The sequence below is a fragment of the Podarcis muralis genome, chromosome 3 (assembly GCF_964188315.1).
Source record: "Podarcis muralis chromosome 3, rPodMur119.hap1.1, whole genome shotgun sequence".
NCBI classification, from domain to species: domain Eukaryota; kingdom Metazoa; phylum Chordata; class Lepidosauria; order Squamata; family Lacertidae; genus Podarcis; species Podarcis muralis.
Window position 1 is genome coordinate 644,490 of NC_135657.1, and position 21,894 is coordinate 666,383.

Here is a 21,894-nt window from a genome sequence, read left to right on the forward strand (position 1 = left end):
CTCTTCAGAGGCAGCCCAACGTGTAACGCATTGCAGTAATCTAACCTTGAGGTTGCCAGAGCATAGACAACAGTAGTTAGCTGATCCCTGTCCAGACAGGGGCGTAGTTGGGCCACCAGCCGAAGCTGATGGAAGACACTCTGGGCCACGGAGGCCACCTGAGTCTTGAGTGACAGCAAAGGATCCAGGAAGACCCCCAAGCTATGAAGCTGCTCCTTCAGAGGAAGTGTCACCCCATCAAGAGCAGGCCATCTCCCTAGAATGGTATACTAAAATGATGAAGTTAAATCAGTGATGGGCAAGAGACTTTGGTTAAAATATACAATTTCTATCATGGGAAAAGTTATGGAATGAGGATATGAAGTTTATGGCTTGCTGTTCCGTTGAAAGAAACCTATATGAAAATGATGTACTGTTGGTACCTAACACTGAGTAAAATTGCAAAAATGTATGGAACCAGCTCAAATTTGTACTGGAAATGTAAAAGGAAAGAAGGTACCTTTTATCATATGTGATGGTCCTGTGGAGTGGTAAAAGCGTTCTGGGAAATGATATATACTGAATTAATGAAAGCGTTTAAGAAAACCTTTGTCATCATCAACATCATCAATTTTAATTTGTATACCGCCTTTCTATCTTACAATACTCAAGGCGGTTTACAAGCTGAAGAAACAGAAAATGTACATCTTCTAACAATCTAATGCAATGCAAAAATGTGATAATAAAACATAACTTTAAAATAGGCAGCCTACATCAAAATAGCAACATTCAACAATTAATTAGAGTAGTATAACATAATAATAACATATAAAAGTTAAACAGAAATCCACTCAGCAGTTACAATAATATCTAAACTATAATCAATAAAACAACGGCAAGCCACAGTAGACAAAACAATACAATACACATTGAGAAGCGGAGGGTGGGCAAGGCAGGTGGAAGGAGGCCATGCCTGATGGAGTCTCTCCCCTCACCCTTTCTCAGAAAACCAGAGGCTTCTGTGTTATAATATAATATATGTGATGAATTACCAAAGGAAATAAGAGACTGTTTACGTTCGCAATGACGGCAGCAGGAATGTTTTTGGCCCAGAGATGGAAAGAAGGTGAAGTACCGACTAAAGAAGAGCGGCAGACCAAACTGATGGAATGCGCAGAAATGGCGAGACTAAGGGGAAAGATCAGAAACCAGGAAGAACAAGTATTTTTAAAAGACTGGAATAATTTTATTGTTCACTTGAAAGACCACTGTAGACAGTTAAAATCATGGGCAGGGATACAAGGACACTTGTAATGTGAACTGAACTTTGGTTACGATGGTTACATGAGAGATGGATAATGGTAAAAGATGCAGGGAAAAGGGAAAACATCTTCAGAACTGGAACCCATGTGGGGGAAGGTCTGAAGGTTTGAAAGAACCTTGATATTTTGTATGTTTTGGAAAGGTTACAGTTATTGTGTATAACTTTATGTAAAACCAATTTAATTTTTTTAAAGAGCAGGCCATCTCCCACCCATCTGGTCTAGGGCACCACCCACTAACTGCCTCAGTCTTATCTGGATTGAGTTTCAGTTTGACATTGAGTTTCAGACATCCACTCCACCTTCCTCCCAGGGAAGGCAAAAAGAGCAGAGACTGCTTGTTGTTTAGTCGTTTAGTCGTGTCCGCCTCTTCGTGACCCCCTGGACCAGAGAACGCCAGGCCCTCCTGTCTTCCACTGCCTCCTGCAGTTTGGTCAAACTCATGCTGGTAGCTGCGAGAACACTGTCCCACCATCTCGTCCTCTGTCGTCCCCTTCTCCTTGTGCCCGCAATCTTTCCCAACATCAGGGTCTTTTCCAGGGAGTCTTCTCTTCTCATGAGGTGGCCAAAGTCTTGAAGCCTCATGCCTAGAATGTTGTTTTTGTTTCAGACCTTGCAGATTCTTGACAAGATGGACTGTTTTAAGAGGTGGCAGAAAGATATTTCGAAATTTGTCTGGCAGGGCAAAAAGCCCAGAATTAAATTTAAGATATTGACAGATGCTAAAGAAAGAGGGGGGTTTGCCCTGCCGGACTTAAAATTGTACTATGAGGCAGCAGCTTTTTGCTGGCTGAAGGAATGGATGCTCCTCGAGAATACAGACATTTTGGATCTGGAAGGTTTTAACAATGTTTTTGGTTGGCATGCATATTTATGGTATGACAAAATTAAGCAGCATAGTGCCTTTAAAAATCATATTGTTAGAAAAGCATTGTTTAATGTATGGATGAGATATAAAGATCTGTTGGAAAACAAAACCCCTAGATGGGTGTCACCAGTCGAGGCTAAAGCAGTAAAGAAACTCAATATGGAGGTCGGATGGCCGAAGTATTGGGAAATTTTGGAACAGGATGGAGATAAGTGGAAATTACAAAGCTATGACAAATTGAAACATAAAGTACAAAACTGGCTTCAATATTACCAAATAATGGAGCTTTTCAAACAGGACAGGAAAATTGGCTTTCAGGTGGAAAAATCAAAACTAGAGATTGAACTGCTAGAACCCAACACTAAGAATTTATCAAGAATGTATAACTTGTTGCTGAAATGGAATACACAGGATGAAATGGTGAAATCAGCTATGATTAAATGGGCACAAGATATTGGTCATGACATTATGTTTGCTGACTGGGAACAGTTATGGACCACCGGTGTTAAGTTTACGGCATGTAATGCCTTAAGAGAAAACATAATGAAAATGATTTACAGGTGGTACATGACCCCAGTCAAGCTGGCAAAAATTTATCATCTGCCCGATAACAAATGTTGGAAGTGTAAAGAGACTGAAGGTACCTTCTACCACCTTTGGTGGACATGCCCGAAGATTAAGGCCTTCTGGGAAATGATCTATAATGAAATTAAAAAAGTACTTAAATGTACCTTTCCTAAAAAACCAGAGGTCTTCCTCCTGGGCATTGTCGGCCAATCGGTGGCAAAGAGGGATAGAACTTTCTTCATGTACGCCTCAACAGCAGCAAGAATACTCATCGCAAAGTATTGGAAGACACAAGATCTACCCACTTTAGAAGAATGGCAGATGAAAGTGATGGAGTATATGACATTGGCCGAGATGACAGGCAGAATCCGTGACCAACGAAAAGAGACAGTGGAAGAAGAATGGACAAAATTTAAGAGTTATCTTAAGGACTACTATAAACTTAATGAATGTTAAAATGTTTGGTTTCCAGAAATAAAGGGGTACAGGGATATAAGGTCAGAATTATAAAAGAGGATTAAGATGATAGAGAATGGAATGTAACAATGGGGAGTTGCTAGTTGAATTATGGACATTGGGATGCAGAGAGGGGGGGTATGGGGAAGTCCAGGAAAAGAGGTTTATGAAAATATGTTTGAAACTATACGTGTATGTTTGTCATTTTCAGTGTGTGTTTGTTTCTTTTAAAAAATACTGTAAAACCAATAAAAAATTTTTATAAAAAAAAAAAAAACAAAGTCTTGAAGCCTCAGCTTCACGATCTGTCCTTCCAGTGAGCACTCAGGGCTAATTTCCTTCAGAATGGAGAGGTTGGATCTTCTTGCAGTCCACGGGACTCTCAAGAGTCTCCTCCAACACCATAATTCCAGTGTTGGAGAGCCAGTGTGGTGTAGTGGTTAAGAGCGGTAGTCTCGTAATCTGGGGAACCGGGTTTGCGTCTCCGCTCCTCCACATGCAGCTGCTGGGTGACCTTGGGCTAGTCACACTTCTTTGAAGTCTCTCAGCCCCACTCCCCTCACAGAGTGTTTGTTGTGGGGGAGGAAGGGAAAGGAGAATGTGAGCCGCTTTGAGACTCCTTAAAGGGAGTGAAAGGCGAGATATCAAATTCAAACTTTTCTTCTTCTTCTTCTTCTTCTTCTTCTTCTTCTTCTTCTTCTTCTTCTTCTAATTCAAAAGCATCCATTCTGCGGCGATCAGCCTTCTATATGGTCCAGCTCTCACTTCCATACATCACTACTGGGAAAACCATAGCTTTAACTATACGGACCTTTGTTGGCAAGGTGATGTCTCTGCTTTTTAAGATGCTGTCTATGCTTGTCATTGCTTTTGTGGTGGTCCTGTGGAGTGGTGAAAGCGTTCTGGGGAATGATATATACTGAGTTAAAGAAAGTGCTTAAGAAAACTTTTGTCCGAAAACCAGAGGCTGGTTCAGACCATATTTTGTGCTCTCCTTCAGACCATATTTTGCGCTCTCCTCTTTCACCCTCATTAAAAGGTTCTTTAATTCCTCCTCACTTTCTGCCATCAAGGTTGTGTCATCTAGCATTCAGCATTTTTAGACAACTAAAAATGCTAAAAAACGGAGGCACACATTCCATACTGGATGCCATCAGACGGTTGACTCATGCTTAGCTTGTGGTCCACTAAGACCATTAGACCTCTACAATTCTATGATTCTATGGGAAACACCACACTTGCCAGCAGCACATGTGAAAAGGATCTAAGGGTCTTAGGACACCAAAAGCTTAACATGAGTCAACAATGTGAGTCAGTAGCAAAATAAGCTAATGCTGTTTTAGGCTATATCAACAGGCGTCTAATGTCCAGGTCATGGGAAGAAATACTATGTTCCTTTCTGCCTTGGTCAGACCACACCTGGAGTCCTGTGCTCAATTCTGGATGTCACAATCGAAGGAGGATATTGAGAAGTTGGAATCTGTGCAGAGAACGGTGACCAATATAATCAAACATTTGGAAACCTAGCCTTTTAAGGAACGATAGAAGGAGCTGGATAGGCTTAGTCTGGAAAAGAGGAGATTGAGAGGAGATAGAAGACCCATCTTCAAATAAGATGATTCTCCCTGCTGTGAATTCTTTGATGGGAAGTGAGACTATTCTTTTGACTGAAGCTCTTCCCACATTCTAAGCACTGATGGGGTTTCTCTCCAGTGTGAATTCTTTGATGGGAAGTGAGATGGCAGCCCGTAATGAAGCTCCGTCCACATTCAAAGCATTTATATGGTTTCTCTCCTCTGTGAATTCTTTCATGTGAAGTAAGGGTATCCTTCCGACTAAAATTCTTTCCACATTCCAAGCACTGATATGGTTTCTCCCCTGTATGATTTCTTTGGTGATCTGTGAGCTTAGCTTTCTGCCTGAAGCTCTTTCCACATTCCAAGCATTTATAGGGTTTCTCCCCTGTATGAATTTTTTGATGGAAAGTGAGACTATTCTTTTGACTGAATCTCTTCCCACACTCCAAGCACTGATATGGTTTCTCCCCTGTATGAATTCTTTGATGATCTGTGAGCTTAGCTTTCTCCCTGAAGCTCTTCCCACACTCCAAGCACTGATATGGTTTCTCCCCTGCATGAATTCTTTGATGGAAAGTGAGACTATTCTTGCGAGTGAAGCTCTTCCCACATTCTAAGCACTGATGGGGTTTCTCCCCAGTGTGAATTCTTTGATGGAAAGTGAGGCTATTCTTGCAAGTGAAGCTCTTCCCACATTCTAAGCATTGATGGGGTTTCTCCCCAGTGTGAATTGTTTGATGGGAAGTGAGCTGGCAGCCCCTAACGAAGCTCCTTCCACATTCCAAGCATTTATATGGTTTCTCCACTCGGTGATTTCTTTCATGTGAAGTAAGGGTATCCTTCCGACTAAAATTCTTCCCACATTCCAAGCACTGATATGGTTTCTCCCCTGTATGAATACTTTGATGGGATGTGAGGTGAACTTTCTGCCTGAAGCTCTTTGCACATTCCAAGCACTGATATGGTTTCTCCCCTGTATGAATTCTTTGATGGGCCTTGAGCTTAGCTTTCTGACTGAAGCTCTTCCCACATTCCAAGCACTTGTATGGTTTCTCTCCTGTATGAATTCTTTGATGGAAAGTGAGACTATTCTTGCAAGGGAAGCTCTTTTCACATTCCAAGCACTGATATGGTTTCTCCCCTGTATGAATTCTTTGATGGGCCTTGAGCTTAGCTTTCTGACTGAAGCTCTTCCCACATTCCAAGCACTGATATGGTTTCTCTCCTGTATGAATTCTTTGATGGGCCTTGAGCGCAGCCCTGTGACTGAACCTCTTCCCACATTCCAAACACTGATGGGGTTTCTCCCTGCTGTGACTTATTTTAGGGAAGGTGAGAAATGTCTTCTGACGAAATGTCTTACCATCTTCCAAGTACCGATAACGATTTTTCCCAGGAGGATATATTTTATGGGAAGTAGAATGGGAGCTCAGACTATAACTCTCTCCACACTCCAAATATTTATACAATTTCCCCAGTGTGTGAATGTTGTCACGGTTCCCCTTGTTCATAATTTTCAATCCATCAGCACCTGCATCAAAGAGAGAAACTGATTAGAGCCTCAGGAAGAAATAGAGCCCCAAATTATGGAAGACTGCTAATGAATGTTTGTGATAGATGAAGAACGGAAGGGACTTAGATCTGAGGACTTACTACAGAGTTCACTGCCTTTGTTGACTGTCAATGACACACAGATTGATGGGAACCTGAGATTCAAACAGCCTGGCATCTTCCAGGAAGGATCTTGTTTGGCCTAATCATGGAATCTCCTCCATCTGCAAGGCCAGTTGTCTCTTTGGTCAACCAGAAAGTGACCGAAGCAAAAACAGAAAACCTCACAGAAGCTGCTACTTCTTCTGCCACCACACAGAAAGTTACATTCCAGAAGGTCTGGGCAGCTCAGACCAGCTTGGTCATGGTTTAAAAAGGCATATGTGGGGCAAGAATATTCGCAGACAGAACAGTAGATTCAAGGTGAACTGGGGGAAGGAGAATCCCAGATGCTGTCAAGCGCCATCAAAATATTGCAGGATTCTCACAGGTGGAGGTAGGGGTCTCTGGGTATGGGTGGGTGGGTGTATTTCAAAACATATATTATAGTCCAGCAGGAATCCTTACTGAGAGAGTCCACAATCCTACGATTCTCCTCCATGACTTCCTTATGCAGAGCTCTCTGGTCAGGATCCAGCAACGCCCACTCCTCCTCTGTGAAATACACAGCGACATCTTCAAAGCCCAGAGGACCCTGAAGGAAAAGGGAAAAGGTCCTCTTCTGAGACAGCATAGATTATCCACTATACATTGCTCAGTTGTTTTCTGCCCATTCCTTGTTGTGTTCTTTTCATGGGATTATTTTGCTGCACATTTTAGGTCTGGATGCCTATTTTAGCATTTCAGTTGATTTATTTTACTGTGCATTCTAATGATGGGTATTAATCTTTGTGTGAATGGGTGGAACTCCGCATGCTGTTCTTCAAATTATTCTGTCTGTGGAAGTATTCCTGTCTGCCAGACAGAATGCTCCCTTCTCTACTCCCGCTGTGCGATGCTTGGGGGGCGATGGGACCCTCCCTCTGCCCTACAGCCAACTTCAAGGGGCTCATGGGGGCACAGAGAGGGGGAGGAGGGGGATTCCCCTTGTGCAGCTGATGGGGCTGCTGAGGTGAATCCCGGCCACTGTTTGCTATGGCTTCTCAACTTCTTGGAAGCTTCTCAACTGCTTAGAAGCCTGATTAGATCAATATAGAAATATAACTGCAGCTACTGATAAATCATAAAAATAGTGACATTCCGAAGCCCAGTTAAGGAGAGATGGCTCTTCATTCCTGTCAGCACATAAACCTTTTCGAATGGCATTTTCCATCTTTGATCAGGACCGAGGCTTTGACAGAAGCCAAGAGGAGGAGAAATTCTTTCCGGCCCAGAGGCTCCCTGGCTGCCCCACTCCTCTGACTCTTTCCCCACAAAGCTCTTTCCCCATACCAGATCTGTTTCCACAGCTGCTGCTGCTTCTCCTCCGTTCTCATGAAAAGATGGATGAGGAGGTCTGGGGGGCATCCTTCGGTCACCTGTGAGAGACAAAAGTCAAAGGGAAGCCATCAGCTCCTGCGTCTCTCAGAGCTTCAGCAGCGCATTTCAGGCTACAGATGGGCCTTAGAAAAAGTCTTTCTTGCAAAGTGCATTTAGACATTTGTACTCATTTCAAACTTCCTTTGGGTCAAAATACATCTCCCCTCCTTGGCGCTCTCGGCCCCAAGTGCTTCCCCCCCCCAAAGATGAACAGAACCCACAGATAGTTTCAAGATCCACAGAATGAGAAGAAAAACTCCTTCCTCTTTACCCAGTGGTCTCCCTCTGGTGTCCAACGGAGACCTCTGTGTCTCAGAGGAATCTGGGTCCATTTCTGCAAACAGATCCTTTCCCGGAAAGAGCAACAAGGAACAAAACAGAGAATACGGAGAGGGATTAGAAAAGGAATGACCAACACTTTAGGGGAGCAGATCTCATCCCTTGCTTCCCAAAAGACGGTGAGCCATTAGAAGAGCAGTTTGGGAGATTATCTCTCATTATATCTCTAATTATAGTTCCTGCAGTTTAATAATAATAATAATAATAATAATAATAATAATAATAATAATAATAATGTTGTTGTTTAGTTGTTTAGTCGTGTCCGACTCTTCGTGACCCCATGGACCAGAGCACGCCAGGCACCTCTGTCCTCCACTACTTCCCGCAGTTTGGTCAAACAATAATAATAATACAAAATTTTATTTATATCCCGCCCTCCCCAGCCCTAGCTGGGCTCAGGGCGGCTAACAACAATAAAACAGTACAAAAGTACAGCCCAAACAACACTCTAAAATCATTCATTATAAAATTAATTCAAATCAAGCCACTGGCAACCATTGGGCCAGAGGTCCGCGAAGATTGCCGAGGGAGGGAGTCAGGCTGTGCCCTTGCCAAAGGCCTGGTGGAACAGCTCTGTCTTGCAGGCCCTGTGGAAAGATGTCAAGTCCTGCAGGGCCCTGGTCTCTTGGGACAGAGTGTTCCACCAGATCGGAGCCACAGCCGAAAAAGCCCTGGCTCTAGTTGAGGCCAGCCTAACTTCTCTGTGGCCTGGGACCTTCAAGATGTTTTTATTTGAAGACCGTAAGTTTCTCTGTGGGGCATACCAGGAGAGGCGGTCCCGTAGGTACGAGGGTCCTAGGCCGTATAGGGCTTTAAAGGTTAAAACCAGCACCTTATTTAGTATATGTGCTGCCGAAGTGAGCACTAAAACCAGCACCTTAAACCTGATCCTGTACTCCACCGGGAGCCAGTGCAGCTGGTATAGCACCGGGTGAATGTGATCTCGCAGCGAAGACCCCATAAGGAGTCTCGCCGCGGCATTCTGCACCCGCTGGAGTTTCTGGGTCAGTCTCAAGGGCAGCCCCACGTAGAGCGAGTTACAATAATCCAGTCTGGAGGTGACCGTCGCGTGGATCACAGGGCTAGGTCAGGGCGAGAGAGGTAAGGAGCCAACTGCTTAGCTTGCCGGAGATGGAAAAATGCCGCCTTTGTTATAGCTGCAATCTGCGCCTCCATGGAAAGGGAGCTGTCGAAGATTACACCCAAACTCTTAACAGACGGTGCTGGCACTAATTGCACCCCTGCAAGAGATGGGAGTTGCCCCCTCAATCCCATATCATCCCGTCCCAGCCAGAGGACCTCTGTCTTCGAAGGTTTTAACTTCATCCGGCTCCCACGTAACCATCCAGCCACAGCTTCCAGACATCTGGTCAGTGTGTCTGGGGCCGAGTCAGGATGGCCATCCATCAACAGATAGAGTTGGGTGTCATCGGCATACTGATGGCAACCCAGCCCAAAACTCCGGACAAGCTGGGCAAGGGGGCGCATAAAGATGTTGAAAAGCATCGGGGAGAGTATCGCACCCTGAGGTACTCCACACACCAAGGAGTGGCGCGATGACAATTCCCCCCCAAGCTCCACCCTCTGTCCCCGACCAGAGAGAAACGAGCGCAGCCATTGAAGGACTGTGCCCTGGATCCCCACGTCGGCAAGGCGGTGGTCCAGGAGTTCGTGATCAACCATGTCGAAAGCTGCTGACAGATCTAGAAGAATCAGCAGCCCCGACCCGCCTCGATCCAGCTGTCTACGAAGATCATCTGTTAGGGCAACCAGAGCCGTCTTGGTCCCATGACCAGCGCGGAAGCCGGACTGGAATGGATCCAGAGCCGATGTTTCATCCAGAAACCTACCAAGCTGTTCAGCAACCGCTCTCTCAATCACCTTACCCAGGAACGGAAGATTCGAAACCGGGCGGTAAGTGGATAGATCTAAAGGATCTAATGATGTTTTCTTTAAGAGCGGGCGCACCACTGCCTCCTTCAGTTCCCCTAGGAATGTCCCTGTGCCATGGAACAAATTGATGATATCCCCCAGGGGGGCCCGCACCTCGTCTGGACACGCTCTAATCAGCCAAGACGGGCACGGGTCGAGAGGACAGGTGGTGGGCTTTCCAGCTCGGAGGAGTCTGTCCACATCGGCTGGGGATATCCGGTCAAAGTGGTCCAATACTGGACCCGAGGACAGTCGAGGGGCCTCCAGTTCCTTTATTGTATCCAAATTGGCAGGGAGGTCATGGCGGAGCAACAAGACCTTATCTGCAAAAAAGCTCGCAAATGCCTCACAGCTGTGTGCCAAATTGTTACTTAAATTTGGCTGTCCCTCAAGGGATGTTAAAGACCTGATTATACTAAATAATTGCGCTGGGCGAGAGCTAGCGGATGCAATGGAGGCCGAGAAGTAAGACTTCTTAGCAGCCTTCACGCCATCTCATAGGTTTTCATAAAAGCCCTTTAAGATGTTCTTGAGGCTCCGTCATGGGCACCCCGCCATACTCGCTCTAGCCGTCTGAGGTCCTGCTTCATTTTCCGGAGCTCCTCGGTAAACCAGGGAGCCTGGTTTCTGCGGGGTCGCAGAGGGCGCTTAGGTGCGATCTCATTGATGGCTGCCAGGAGCTGGGTATTCCAGCCCTCAACAAGCTCAGTCAATGAGTCGCCAGGGGGAGCAAGGTCCTGCAAGGCTTGACAGAATCTATCAGGGTCCATCAGCCTCTGCGGGCGAGCCCAAATTGGCTCGCCACCTAAGCAGGGTGGGGGTGGAAAGTCAATCCTGGCTTTCAGAGCGTAGTGATCAGACCATGGCACCTTCATCGAAGGAGACATGATCACATGTATACCGACGCCAAAGATCAAATCCAGCATGTGGCCTGCTTGTTGTGTGGGGCCCGAAACAAACTGGGAGAGCCCTAGTGTCGCCATGGAAGATACCAGGTCCAGAGCCTGTGAGGAGGGAGTGGCATCAGCATGGATGCTGAAGTCCCCCAATACCAATAGGTTAGGGAACTCCAAGGCCCAGTCGGCCACCGCCTCCAATAGGCCTGACAGGGTGGCTGCTGGTGCGCTAGGTGGCTGGTACACCAGCCAGACAGCCAAGCTCACCTCGGAGCCCCACACTAGGCCAACACATTCAATGCCGGGGATCAATGGCGATGGTAGAGCCCCGAAAGGACAATCTTCCTGGATTAATAATGCCACCCCTCCCCCCCGGCCCACAGTCCGCGACTGGTGGAGGACGGAGAAACCCGGGGGCGCCATCTCTCGTAAGGCGACAGTTTCCCCTTCGCGCACCCAGGTCTCTGTCACACAAGCCAGGTCGACCCCCTGCGAGGTAAAGAAATCTCGCAGGGTGGCGGTTTTGTTGCCTATAGACCTGGCATTGCACAGCACCAGTGACGGAGGTGAGTAATCCTTGCTCACCCTACCCTCGTCCCTCGGGATGGGGCACAGATTGGAAGGGGTACGAGCATATCCGTATCTCGATCCCCTTCGCCTATTACATCTGCCCCCACCGCCATACCTCCCTTGCCCCTCCACGGTAGCAATCGGTAGTTTCTCTGACATGTATTGCCCTTAATAAATTCCAGCACTCAAACGCTGTGCTGGCATTTGCTACATGCAATAACTGAGAGTTGCTCAAAAACAGCATAATTTGGGCACGGGCCCTTTCATCCAGCCGTTTTTTCTCAGCAGAGTCCCGTCTCAAAACCTCAGTTTCAACACAGTCCCATAGTCCATCTCTCCTTAACAACTGCTGCATTTTAATTGACCAACTCAGCCAGTTGCTTTCTGAGAGAAGTTCAAAAGGGATCCCTCCCCCAATATTTACAACTTGGGAAGACTGGAAATCTGCCATCTCTGCTGGTGTTTGCTGAGCCCCTTCTGTGGGGCCTCCAGCAAGCTCTCCTGACTCTCTCTTTAGAGTCCCACTAGATGGTCCTGGCTGGCACTCACCGGCTTCTAGCTGCTGCCTCTGTTGACCCTCAGGTCCAGCCTGGCTCTGCAACTGGTGTAACCGCTCTGTGAGTCGCCTACTGTGGTCCTCTAGCAGTTCAAACTGTTCCAGTAGCCGACACGGAGTGCTTTCCTGATTCTCAGATCCTAGCTGCTCCTGCGTCGCTGCAGTTACAGCTTGCCACCAACTGCTCCAACCCACAGCCACTGGCTTCATACACCACCAGGACTCACCAGCTCCCTGCTCAGATGCTGTCAGTCGTTTTGCACTCTGCACATGCTCAGAAACACTGGGCCCATAACCTGTCAGTGTTTGTAAAAAGCGGAAAAAAGGAGGAAAGGGTTCTTTTAAATGTAACAAAGTGTTTGAGGTCATAATGCCGCCACCGGGTGGCAGAGTGGTGTCATGCAAGTGGGTTTATAAAAGGAAAACCCTTGCAACTGGGGAACCACGTTTTCGAGCCAGATTAGTAGCCAGAGGGTTCACTCAGATTAAAGGGGAGAGTTATGATGAAGTGTTTTCTCCCACTGTAAAGAGTGAAATTTTTCACTTAATGCTTTCCATTGCTGCTGTAAGACAACTAGCAGTGCACCATTTTGATGTTGATGCTGCATATCTGCATGCAAATTTAGACCATGAAGTGTTAATGAGACAACCCCCTGGGTTTGAAGAGGAAAATGGTGCAGTCTGGCGTTTGAGAAAGGCTGTTTACGGTCTCAAACAAAGTGGAAGGTGTTGGAACCAGTGTTTAAACGAAGCCCTTGTAAAACTTGGTTTTAAAAGGAGTGTGGCTGATCTATGCCTGTACACCAAGGGGACAGGCAACAAATATCTAAGGCTCTTAGTCTTTGTTGATTATTTGCTTGTAGCAGGGAGTTCCACAGATGAGATCCAGAAGCTCACAAGTCAACTGGAAAAGAGGTTTAAGCTTAAAGCCTTGGGGCCTGTAAGCAATTACTTGGGAGAAGAAGTAAGGCAGGAAGCTGATGGAAGCTTCCTATTGAGCCAGAAAGAGAAAATTCTTCATTTAATAGAGCAGTTTGGCACTGAAAACTGCAAGCCAGTTCAGACTCCCATGACACCAGACTTCCCAAAGACAGTGTGTGATGATGAATTTGATCAGCCTGAGTTGTATCACTCAAAAATAGGATCACTGTTGTATTTAAGCCAGTGGTCAAGGCCAGACATTGCATGTGCTACAAATGTCCTGAGCCAACGTGTATCTAAAGCCAGTACTGCTGATTGGTGTGCTTTGAAAAGGCTTATCAGATATTTAAAGGGGACATTAAATGTATGTTTGAAGATATCTAGTACACAAGACGAAAAACTAAAAGTATTTGTTGATGCGGACTGGGGAAGCTGTGTAGCTACCAGAAAATCTACGAGTGGAATGGTTATGATGTTTGCCAATTCCATAATTGGGTGGAGGTCAAAGAAACAAGGATTTGTTGCGACCTCATCCTGTGAGGCAGAATACGGGAGCCTGTCGCTAGCATGCAATGAAATCATGTGGTTTATACAGATACTAAAAGATCTAGATTGCAAAGTAGATTTGCCTATCCAAGTGTATGAAGATAGCCAATCGTGCATTGCATTAGCGGGCTCGGAAATAATGAAATCCGCATCAAAACATATTGCTATCCGTCATGCGAATGTTAGAGATTGTGTACAGAATGGGGTAATCAAACTGGAGTATTGTCAATCACAAGATAATATTGCTGATTTGTTTACCAAGCCTTTGCCAGCATCATGCCATAATGAATTGATGACAAAACTGGGTTTATGTATATAATGTATGTATGCATTGTTTCTGTTGGGGTTTTTCGCATTTAAGAAACAGAAGGGGTGTCACGGCTAAAATGGCCGCTGTTTCTTTAATGCGAATCAAGCTGGGTCAGCATGACTCAGCGGTCTGCACCAAGTTGTATATATAAGTGAGAAATGTTAGTTTGTTGCTGAGGCTGAGGCTGGTGTTTGGGTTGGTTGGTGCTGGTGTGTATAGTTGTTCAGTCGTGTTTTGCACAAAGACTTTTAAGAATAAAACTCTGCAAGGATACAGGGTCTGGACCGCCACGGCGAAGGCAGGGACCCACAAAAAATCACAGGCGGGAGAAGCCTGTGGACGTGGGATTCGGCTGGCACCTTTTGCGCCTCCCCTACTCGCGGGGAAACCCGGTTTCGGGGATCCGGAGCGACGTGGGGTGAGCGGCGCGGTGCTTCGAATCAATTGCTTTTTTCACGAAGTGAAGCCGCATTGCTGTTGCCGGAGAGCGCTGACTTTTTCCTGTGGACAATTGGACTTTAAACAACTACCCGTGAATAGAACAGAAAATTGGATTACTAAACATCTTTAATTTGGCACCGAAGCAGGAAGGTTCCAAACAGGAAGTCCGCCTTCCGCTTTTGTAAATAGATTGAAGCAAAGACATTGCAAGTTAAAGTCTGGAAAGTCTTTTGTAAAGGATTAAACCTCCATCAGCTAAAATTACTAAACCCCCTTGGAAGCAGGAGAAGAGGGGGAAACTTTAGATTGTTTAAGCCTGCAGGAGAGAGAGTGAAGAAAGATAAATTACCACCATTTTGAACCTGGGAACGGGCTGCCAGGGAGCGACGTATTGGGAGAGTTCATTGACTGTGAATAAAACGTACCGTATTTTTCGCTCTATAACACGCACCAGACCATAACACGCACATAGTTTTTAGAGGAGGAAAACAAGAAAAAAAAATATTCTAAATGAAACAGTGGATGTATGATTTTTGTGGTTCATGCTGTGGCCACAGACATGTGATCTGACAGTGAGTTTGGAGTAGCCCAATGCAAAAATCCTGAGGATCCATGTGGATCCATGCTTTGTAACCACGTTTTTGCACCACTGCGACCCTAGGCAACAGTGGGTGCGTGATTTTTTTGGTGCAGGCTGTAGCCATGGACATGCTATGTTCTCTGATGGTGAATTTGGGGTGACCCAGTGCAAAGATCCTGTGGATCCATGCTTATAAAAGTCCCTATTAAGGAAAAAACAGACAGGATATACGAAGTATGATTTCTTTTTTATTTACGGTATTTCTTTTTTGGCCACCTCTGTCACTGCAACCTTTGCTCTGTGCTTGCACACTTTTGGGCAATAGGGCATGTAACACACTTTTTTTCATCTGCCAATATGTAGAAAATCAATTTTAATGTCCCTATATAAAATGCCTAGTGAAGCAGAAGGGTATTACATCAGCCACTGTATTAAGGCTAAACGTTTGAAGAACAGCTCTCTATGGGGGGGGGGGGCGACTAAATTCCATTTTCAATCAATTGTTATTGTGGCAGCAATTATCAGTGTATAGCGCACAATGAGGAAATGAACTTTAAAAAATATATATAAAAAACATTCTCACGTTATACTTCTTCAAAGAAGAGTATTAGGCTTTTAATGAAGGGGAGAGGAGAGATGCTGTAATCCTCCTGGCTCAGGAGATTCTGATTTACCTGCCGCGTTAGAAAGTATAGATTAAGATATTTGATATACAGCATATAAACCCAGAGATTTCCATGTCTCACTCTGCAATCCAGCCTGCTGTTACTTACGAGCAGGGAAGCAGGGTTTCTCTTCCAAACAAGCATACTGTCTCCCTCCAGCAGTACATTGCTTGGAGAAGCTGTAATTTGGAGGGGGCCTGGGGGCAGGGCTCTCTGCTTTTGGAAAAGAAATGAGAAACCTACCATTGTAAAGCAAAAGTCCCCCCCCTCCACCCCACCCAAGCCAGCCCTCTCTCTCTCTCTCTCTCTCTCTCTCTCTCTCTCTCTCTCCCACTTGCGTGTTTTTCGGATGCCTGCGAGTCCCTAGAGCACGGAGAGGAGGAGGTGGTGGGCTGGAGCCTGCACGGAAGGACTCGATCATTTCCTTAACCCTCTGCTTGCCAGGAGGGCAGGGGATTCCCTGCTCTTTGTTGAGTTTGAGCAAACGCAGCAACAGAAGCGGGTGGGCAGTAAGACCCTGAGGCAGAATGCAGGAAAGCAACAGCTTCCGCCTTCCCTCTTCCCTCCGCCCGCCCACCCAATCTTATTTTTGCCTGATTTTTGCCTATTTTGCCCCTTTGCTCCGGAGAGTCAGCTCCAGGGACCACACATTCGCTCAATAACACGCACAGACATTTCACCTTACTTTTTAGGAGAAAAAATCTGCGTGTTATAGAGCGAAATTTACGGTATGTTGACAGATAGTTAAACAAGAGAAGCATATTGATTCCAATGTTTCCTTTTGCACTTGAAAGGAGCAAAATATCTCAAAATCGAAATTAACTTTGTTGCTGGACCTGCTTTTAAAAAGACGGATACAAATAGAAATTGTTTCCCCTAGAGGGAGCTCTTGAAACTGTTGCAGGAGTGGAGCTGGGGAATTCTCCAGCTGTAGAGATTAAAGACCGTGAGAATTAGACTGACCTTGGACAAGAATGTGGACAGAAGAAGCCTTATTGATTGCTTTTTGCAAGACAAGTGCTTTATTGGAACAGCTTCATGAGAAGACGGATGCGATGACTACTAGCATTGGCAATTTTGGACAAAAAAGGATTGATTTGGGACAAAAAGTGAATACTTATAAAGAAACTACTCAGGAACCGACCCAGGAATCTGCTTTGACATGGCAAGCTGTGGAGAAGACAAAGGAGGAGGTTGTTGTTGAACCTCAAGTAATACAAGTGGAGAAAGCCTCGGCCTTGTATGAGCATAAGCTGTTGCTTTTGAAGACCGAATCTGGAGAAAGCCAGATTTGGAGAGATGGAGTCCTGCTTGGATTGGAGAAGGAAAGTTGGAAAGATCCCCTTATGCAGGGATGTTCTGGCCTTTGGAATCTGGTTTTGGGCCAGGGGGAGATTGGAGTGGCGAGGGCCTTTAACTTTGGAGGGACTTTGAAACATGCTTTGAATTATTTTTTGGATTTTGGCCCTGTCTATGGAGAATGGACTGACCTGTTGAGAAGGGATAAAGACATTGTTAGGTTGGAGTCTCCCCGAGATCTACTCCTCAGTGACAAAGGAAGGAAATTAAGAACAAGATCAGCAGAAGGCAAAGTAAAGTGTAGGGATAAATATGAAGAAGATCTGCAGAAGGGACATGGAAAAGAGTTAAGAGCCTCGGACATAAGATCACCAGGTTGATGGACTAGATGGAATGGATAGAAAAGACTGACAGAACCCGAGACCAGGGTGAAGAGACGGTGGATGAAGATTGGAAGAAAGTTTAAAAAATTTATTTAGAGAAATATTGAAAAATTTATGAGTGTTAGAAAAATGTTGGAATGAAACTATATGGCTTTAGTAGAAATGTTATAAGGAGTTATGTACAAATAAGTTTTAAGTTTTAGGGTTTTTTATGGTAAGATAAGGTTAAAATAAATTAAGACAATTAAATGACAGAAAATAGTGAAAGATGGAAAGGATTTGCTGAAATTATGAATACCTAGAATACAAAAAAGGGAGGTGTGAGGAGGTCGATGAAACAAGTTAATGAAAGACAAAGATATGGAAATATTGGATCTATTTTTAACTTTTTTGCTTTTGTTTTTGGTCTTGATGTATTGTGTGTTTTGTTCTTTTTTTCTTTTCTTTTTTATATGTATTGACTTGTATTGTTTAATCTCTTTTTCTCTTTTTTTACACTTTCTTCTGTAATTTTAAACTTTCAATAAATATCATTTTTTTAAAAAACAAAAAACTCTGCAAGGATATTCTCGTGGACTCTTTTGTGCAGACAAGGGTCCAAGGACCAGGCTGAAGAGACAAAGGGAGGTCTCTTAAACTTTATTATGAATCAGCTGCTTTTTGCTGGCTGAGAGAATGGCTGCTTCTTGAAAACACTGAAGTGTTGGATCTAGAAGGTTTCAATAATGCATTTGGTTGGCATGCATATTTGTGGTACGATAAGGTAAAAGCACATAAAGCGTTTAAAAATCATATTGTTAGAAAAGCATTGTTTAATGTTTGGATAAGATATAAGGATTTGTTAGAAAAGAAAACCGCAAGATGGTTGTCACCGATGGAAGCGAAGTCACAGAAAAAACTCAATATGGAGGCCAAATGGCCGAAATATTGGGAAATTCTGGAACAAGATGGAGACAGAATAAAATTGCAGAGCTTTGAAAAATTGAAAAACAAAGTGCGAGATTGGCTCCATTATTACCAAATAATGGAGGCATACAAATTGGACAAAAAAGTTGGTTTCCAGGTGGAAAAATCAAAATTGGAAACAGACTTGTTAGATCCAAAAATCAAGAATTTGTCAAGAATGTATAACTTGCTGTTGAAATGGAACACTCAGGATGAAACGGTGAAATCAGCTATGATTAAATGGGCACAAGATGTTGAACACAACATAATGATGGCTGACTGGGAACAGTTATGGACCACAGGTATGAAATTCACGGCATGTAATGCCCTAAGAGAAAATTTAATGAAAATGATTTATAGGTGGTACATGACACTAGTCAAGCTTGCCAAAATTTACCATTTGCCCGACAATAAATGTTGGAAATGTAATGAGACTGAAGGTACTTTCTTTCACCTTTGGTGGACGTGCCCTAGGATTAAGGCTTTCTGGGAAATGATATATAATGAATTGAAAAAGGTATTTAAATATACCTTCCTGAAGAAACCAGAGGCCTTTCTCCTGGGCATGGTCGGCCAATTGGTGCTAAAGAAGGAAAGAACTTTTTTAATGTATGCAACAACAGCAGCAAGAATACTCATCGCGAAATATTGGAAGACACAAGATTTACCCACCAGGGAAGAATGGCAGATGAAGTTGATGGACTATATGGAACTGGCGGAAATGACTGGCAGAATCCGAGACCAGGGAGAAGAGTCGGTGGAAGAAGACTGGAAAAAGTTTAAAGACTATTTACAGAAATACTGTAAAATTAATGAATGTTAGAAAAATGTTGGAATGAAGGTATATGGCTTTAGTAGAAATGTTATAAGGAATTAAGTATAAATAGATTAATAGAATATTAAAGGGAAAATAAGATTAGAATGTGTTAAGATAATTATAGGATAGAAAACAGAGGAAGATGGAAAGGAATAGCTGAAACAACTAATAGAAGTGGAATACAAAAAGGGAGGTGTGAGGAGGTTGTGGAAATAAGTGAATGAAAGATAAGATACTGAAATTGTTTGATGTGTTTTAAACTGTTTTTGTTTGGTTTTGTTAGTTTAATGTGTCAATGTTATGTAGTGCTTTTGTATTGTATTGTATTGTTCTGTTCTTTTTTTCTTTCTTTGTAGTGTTGTGTTTAAATTGTTGGAAAAGTAATAAATATCATTTTCAAAACAAAAAAACAAAGAAAGAAACAAAAACAAAGGGAGGTCAGAACCCTTTTTGCTTTCGCTTTTTACAAACACTGACAGTTCTGAGCCGCTTGGGAGTTTCCAGGGGAAAGTCTCTCTCACCTGCTGCTCTGCCTGCTTTCTCTCCTCCGCCTGACTCAGGAGGAAACCTTCAGCCAGGGCCAGGGCCTGGGAAGTGGTCACTGGCCCACAGTTGGGGGTCTTAAGCTGGGGACCCTCAAGAGTTGCTCTCTCTTTGTCTCCCACCCCCACTTCAGGGCCCATTTCCTTCCTGCTTCTGTCTTATTTTCCAGCACCTGGAATCCCCAACGTCCTCAAGGGCTCCTTTCTCTTTTTTCTGAGGGCCCAATGCTTGTCTGGTCACCCCCCCCCCCAAGGGCTAACAGGGCCAGTCCAAAGTACGTCTTCAGGTAGCCTTTCTGTGTTTTCATTTGTTGGAAGCTGCCCAGAATGCCTGGAAAATGTGGTCAGGCGGGGGGGGGGGGAATATAAATCTATGATGATGATAATGATGATGATTAGGTGGGGCAAAAGAACGCTGCTAAAAAGCAAGTAAGACTCACCTTCTGCCTGTGACAGCAAGCTTTTAAAAATCTGTTTGAAGTATAGTTTTAATGTTGCAATCTGCCCTGGGAACTCTGGGGGAAGAGAAGGTTAATAATAATAATAATAATAATAATAATAATAATAACTGCAATGGTGATGTCCCATTGCATAACCCCCAGAGCCATAGATGCTTGGGGGTCCTCCTGCACCCCCCCCCCGTCTGAGGGAGGGATCCCAGGGGATGCTGGCTCGCCCTCCAGGCGGAGATGCCTGGGGTCCCCAAGGCAGCAGCACCCCGAGGAGGGGCTGGGCTCCCCCTGACCCACAGCCCCCTCCCCGCCTGGGCCAAGGGGGGGGGGCAGAGGCCTCGAGCTGAGCAGCCCCCGCCCCACGGCAGGACCCCCTGCATCCCGGGCTCCCCCTGACCCACAGCCCCCTCCCCGCCTGGGCCAAGGGGGGGGCAGAGGCCTCGAGCTGAGCAGCCCCCGCCCCACCGCAGGACCCCCTGCATCCCGGGCTCCCCCTGACCCACAGCCCCCTCCCCGCCCCCCTGCATCCCGGGCTCCCCCTGACCCACAGCCCCCTCCCCGCCTGGGCCAAGGGGGGGGGGCAGAGGCCCCTCGCACGACACGCCCCCCTGCATCCCGGGGTCCCCCAAGGCAGCAGCAGCCTGAAGAGGGGCTGGGCTCCCCCCCCCCAAGTTCTCACTTGCTGCGTTTCTTTGACGCCCCCCGGTTTCCGCCCGGCCCCCCAGGGCCTTGTCCCCCCCCCCCACCTGAAGGGGGCTTATCTGCCCCCCTCCTTCCCCCAATGGCAGGACCCCTCGCCTGGTCGGGGGGGGGGGGAGAGGCCCCCAGCTGAGCAGCCCCCCCGGACCCCCAAGGCCGAGCCAGGGAAGAGGGGGAGACTCACCGGAGGAGACAAGAGGGGCGCCTCCGGAAGACCCGCCCCTTCCTGTCCTGTCCTCTCTAGGAATGGGGCTCAGCTGCTCTTAACCCTTGCCCCGCCGGGCGCGCCCAGCTGGTCCCTCGTTTGGGGGGAGCCTGGGGGCCGGAGGGGGAAAGCGGAGCCCAGCCCCACCCCTGAGCAAGGGGGCTGGGGAGAGGGAGAGCGCCCTGCAGGCGGGCTGGGGGTCGCGCAGGCCTCTCCTCCGCCGCTTCCCCCGGGCCAGGCTGCCCCGCGGAGCCTCCCCTCTCCTCCTCCGGGTCTCGCCCGCCGAGGATGCGGACCTGGGCTCGGCAAGGCAGCCGGGGCCGAGCAGGCGCCTCCAGGTAGCAGGGCGCGCGCCCTCCCCGCCAGAAGTCCCCCTGCGCGCTCACGCGGCCCCAAAGCGCGTCCCCGCCGAGGAGAGGGGCGCCCCCCCCCGACTCAGGCCGCAGCCAGGCAGGCACCGAGGGGGGCTCTTCGGGCTGACCCCCCTCAGCATAGCTGTCAACTTACAGATTGGAAAAGAAGGGACCAGCAGCCAAAAGAAGGGATTTCCCAAGGGCCACAGGTATCTTCGACTTCTGAGCCCCTCCGAGCCAAAGGCAGAAAGCCCAGCCAGCAGCCAAAGGAAGCCTCAAGGGGTGGTTCCCACAGCGCAGCAACCCGGCAAAGGGGATACAGCAAGGAAAACCACCGTCCCCACTCCGCTGGGAAGCGCTGAGCAGTGGCGTAGCGTGGGGGGTGCAGGGGGGGCCGGCCACACCGGGCGCAATATCTGGGGTTAGGGCAAATCCACGGGTTAGGGGCGCAAATCCACGGGTTAGGGGGCGCAAATCCACAGGTTAGGGGGCGCAAATTACTTGCCTTGCCCCGGGTGCTGACAACCCACGCTACACCGCTGGCGCTGAGCAAAGGCGAGTCCCCAGGCAACGCAGCCGATTTGATGGGCACAAGGCAGGCAAGC

General features: G+C 46.5%; 1 protein-coding gene across 10 annotated transcripts; it reads right to left on the minus strand.

Moving 5' to 3' along the window:
* Positions 1–587: 587 nt before the first annotated feature.
* Positions 588–21,617, minus strand: LOC114595023 (uncharacterized). Of its 10 annotated transcripts, none has more exons than XM_077926651.1 (8): positions 20,916–21,157; positions 20,021–20,095; positions 12,125–12,427; positions 8,110–8,185; positions 7,752–7,837; positions 6,888–7,014; positions 3,484–6,300; positions 588–1,881 (listed from the first exon to the last, which is right to left on the minus strand). In XM_077926651.1, the coding sequence occupies exons 4-7, from the start codon at positions 8,168–8,170 to the stop codon at positions 4,799–4,801; spliced, it is 1,776 nt and encodes a 591-aa protein (XP_077782777.1). In that variant the 5' UTR covers positions 8,171–8,185; positions 12,125–12,427; positions 20,021–20,095; positions 20,916–21,157; the 3' UTR covers positions 588–1,881; positions 3,484–4,798. The 10 variants fall into 10 exon arrangements, with proteins under 10 accessions (XP_077782777.1, XP_077782778.1, XP_077782776.1 ...); XM_077926652.1 differs by lacking the exon at positions 20,916–21,157 and adding an exon at positions 20,712–20,810; XM_077926650.1 differs by lacking the exons at positions 12,125–12,427; positions 20,916–21,157 and adding an exon at positions 21,444–21,617.
* Positions 21,618–21,894: the final 277 nt, after the last annotated feature.